Raw genomic sequence first — 3831 nt, 5'->3', positions numbered from 1 at the left:
CTTTCTTTTTTTTTTTTTAACTTATAGATTCACTATTCTTCGGACGAGTTTCAAATGCATTTATCTGATAGGAGCACGTGATCTAAATCCAAGGCTGGAGTAATTTGAATACAGAAACAAGTGTACAGGGCACATGGTTTCATGGGTTTTAGGACGCACACAGTGCCTAAAACGAAAGCTAATTGGTTTTTGGGTTGAGGCCGTCTTTGCCCTTTTTGTTCTAATGGGCCCAACTGTGGTCTCAATCCGCATTCCGGACTACAACATGAACCCGCCTCCCTATTCTATACACTGCATTACTGCCTTTGACCTTTGCTTGCTTGTGACTAGTGAGGTGGTGAAACAAGAGATCAAACCCAATGTTTATACTACAATATGAACATCACAATATATTATTGTTATCAAGTAAAATTGGAAAAGAATAAGAATGTGGGTGAGAATGGCGAAGAAGAAGAAGAAGAAACGGGATCAGGACCAGGAGCCATCGTCGCAGGGAGAACAGGCCTGTTTGGCGATGTCGGTGATCTGAACACCGGAGTCGTAGACGAGGCCAGCCTTCCAGTCCTGAGGCAGCACCTTGGGCGCCCATATCCATTTCCCGTCGTACCCTGACGTCACCACTATCCGCAGCTGCAATGCACCCGCCGGCACCCGATCCGTCGCCCATATGGCCCCATTCTTCCTGCTCATGAAGTTCCAGTTCGAAGACCCCACCTGTTTCAACATTCAACCCTTTTAGTTCACACATTTCTTTACTCATTTCAAGCCTTCTGCTCAGGCATTTCCACATTTCTTATTTACCTGAGCCACATCCACCCCCACTATCTCCGTCTGACCTCCCTGATACAGAAATTTAATTGCCAAGTAGTTCGGTTTCTTGCTCGATTCTTCCACCCGTACTCCCAGGTTCCGGTTTCTGTACTCGCATGGTACTCTGCTCCACACACCATAAATTAGTTTGACTGTAATGAAATTCCCATAAGTCACTGCTACAAGTACCCATTCAAACTTTGAAATCCCATTAGATAATCTGATATTATAAAACTAGTTTTTTATGGCTTCGCATCCGCTGCCTTAGATATGTCTGATATTATACGACTTCAGACCGTTACTGCTATTAATGTAGATGATCATCGTGCCATCCTGGTGGGCCCGGGGAAAGGGGACTGAATTAAGAAAAGATGAACTCCATCTAGACTTAAATACCAAGTGAAGATGAATTGATGAAAAAGCTCACCTCTTATATTCAACGTCGGCAATTCCGAGCTTCAAAATTTGTTGGCTCATACCCTTATTAGCCATGGCCACGAAGGCTCTGCTGCTGAGCACGAAATCAGTTTGATTGTTGTTGTTGAGATCGGTGACGACCACGGTAGTCCCTTCTTTTGTGCACAAACTCGGGTTCTTGCATCTTATCTGCAGAAATGTTATGAATTCAGGAGGACGGTATGCAGATGACTACAAAAGAAAATCGATAGAGGAACATAAGTTGAAGGACGCACCTGAAAGCAGGCACCACAAGCGGCGCCATCTTTGTAGACAGAAGGCACCGCCGCTGCCAGGCGTCCACCGCTCAATCCCACGGCCAAGGAGCCATACCCGCACGCCCCAGCTGCATACAAAGATCACCTCTCAGATATATGATAATTTCATTATGAAATCGGACAGGGAGAAGGGGTCCAATTAATTACAGGAAAGAGCAGAGGATTTAGAGAAGTAGGCGGCCTTGGATTGGACGACGCAGCGATCGCAAGCGGTGGCAGAGGAAACAAGAAGGGAGAGGAAGACAAGGAAGAAAGCCATATTGCGGTGAGTTCTGAGGTGTGACGAAGGGAAGGAGGAGGAGGCAATGAATAAATAGAGGGTAGAAAGGAGGAGTGTGGAGGAGGAGAACAGATAAGCATAGTTTCAAAGTGAAAGAGTAAAAAGGGGTTTTATAAAGTGAGATATTAATTAATAAAATAAAGAAGAAGACAAGTATGATTTCAACGCTGTGGCTACGTGGGAGTGCTCAGACAAGAAAGAATGAAAGGGACACGCTTTCTGGGGAACGCGGCTTCCTCGGCTCACCGGCCCTGCTTAGCACTTAGCAGCAGTATTACAGTGGGAAGAGTTTTTCGCATGCCTTTTTCTGATTCTGTGGTAGCATCGGTGGCAACAGGTGGCATTTGTCTTTTGCACTTTCGGAAATTTCCCCTTTCTTTACCCAGAGTAAAAGTACGGTGTTTTACTACAGGAGGATTAAGATATATAGAAAGTGAATGGCTGCTTTTATTCTAAAAAATTGAAGTGGATCGGCTTGGTGCTCTGTGATCATGTTATTTTGTTTTATAATTTTATGTTTTGTTGGGGTGGGGGGGGGGGGATTTGTTTTATACCAGGACCAATGACTGAGTTGCAGTTTGACAGGAGCTGGCATAAATAATGGTGATAAGGATAGGAAGCGGAAAAGAAGGGAAAGGGAGGGTGAGTTGGCTTGGGTGGCAAGCGGGGTGATTCGTTAACACTATTGGCTGCCCAAAGACAAAAAGGAAAGAAGCTTTTAAGATTGGTGGACAAGCAACGATGATTGCTTCTGAACTAGCAGTGATGAGGCTTGAGCCAAGTCTGTTTGCACTCATGTCCCACTCACGCTTCCCCATTAAGGATATCAACCAAACCCCCCCACCTAATCCCATCTCTCCCCTGTTTCTGAGTTCCCAGTGCCTATATTTTCAACACTTTGATTGATTAGAAAGGCTTTTGGCAACGTTGTCCAAACTTTAAAAAGACAACTTGATAACTACCATCCTGTGCCTCGGCCCAGAGCGCCAAAGCCCGTTGCATCCAGCTGTCTAAAACTAAGCATCGCTGAATAATAGCGTCCCCCACAACGACTTTTATTCAGTGGGATTATTCTTACGAATTAAGCCAGTCCATGATTCTGTAATTGCGATATGCTGCCAGAAAAAAGTACTTCAATCTTGATCCCTTTACATTAGGATACCTGCTTGGCTGTTTCTTGGATGCGGTATATATGCGCATAATAATATTTAAAAATAGCATTGTCCATTCTGCTGGCTAATGATCTTGTTTAACATATGAGGTCGGTTTTTAAACTCATTATTGCTTTGGACGGTATTGTAATGAGATCAAAATTCACACGAGTGAGGAATAAAATCACGTACGTAGCATTGTACACATGTATTAAATATTAAACGATGAATATATATGCCAGCGGAGTCTCCTCCACAGTCCACACCTTACCTTAGAACATAACATAAAAAGCATATAAATATGACGCTATTTTGGCGCTGCAAGTCTCAAGCATTGACTTTGATACAACTCATTACGTGACCAATGAAGAAGGAAAAGAAAGATTAAATGGAGAAAAGCGTAATTGAAGGTACACAGCATGTATTGGCTTGTCACTGCCAGCTGTTGTATTAGAAGAGAAAAAGGAGAGACGCGCTGCGGATTCAAACCTTTTAATTAAGCACAAATGACCAGTTGTATTATCTTCGTTTGTTCAGCCATATATTCTTTGCTTTCCTTCATCTTCAACACAAACACAACTCCTCTGTATTTTTGCAGGGTTATGTTCTGCATCCCCACAATTAGACATTCAAATCCCATATATAATGGGCTGCATTTCGAGTCTAATTAGTCCCACCAACAACAAGCAGACAATCGAGTCTAATTAGGAAATACTCTACTTCTTTTATTCATCAGACCCATATCACACGCTCGTGGGAATGCGACATTTGCCTGGTCATGACTTGGCCAATCTGTTTGATGTGTTGCATTATTGCATCTAATTTCCTGCTCGCTCAATCTATGTTCTCCTTGTCA

General features: G+C 43.4%; 1 protein-coding gene across 1 annotated transcript; it reads right to left on the bottom strand.

Annotated features, from left to right (window-relative positions):
• Positions 1–221: 221 nt before the first annotated feature.
• On the bottom strand, positions 222–1930 carry LOC114734251 (expansin-like A2). Its single transcript, XM_028921838.1, has 5 exons — positions 1692–1930; positions 1503–1612; positions 1238–1416; positions 802–934; positions 222–714 (listed from the first exon to the last, which is right to left on the bottom strand). The coding sequence occupies exons 1-5, from the start codon at positions 1801–1803 to the stop codon at positions 469–471; spliced, it is 780 nt and encodes a 259-aa protein (XP_028777671.1). The 5' UTR covers positions 1804–1930; the 3' UTR covers positions 222–468.
• Between the last annotated feature and the right edge of the window lie 1901 nt (positions 1931–3831).

The sequence above is a fragment of the Neltuma alba genome, unplaced genomic scaffold (assembly GCF_004799145.2).
Source record: "Neltuma alba isolate B1F8T4 unplaced genomic scaffold, ASM479914v2 tig00002628_pilon, whole genome shotgun sequence".
NCBI lineage: Eukaryota > Viridiplantae > Streptophyta > Magnoliopsida > Fabales > Fabaceae > Neltuma > Neltuma alba.
This window is presented reverse-complemented; position numbering and strand designations above follow the sequence as displayed.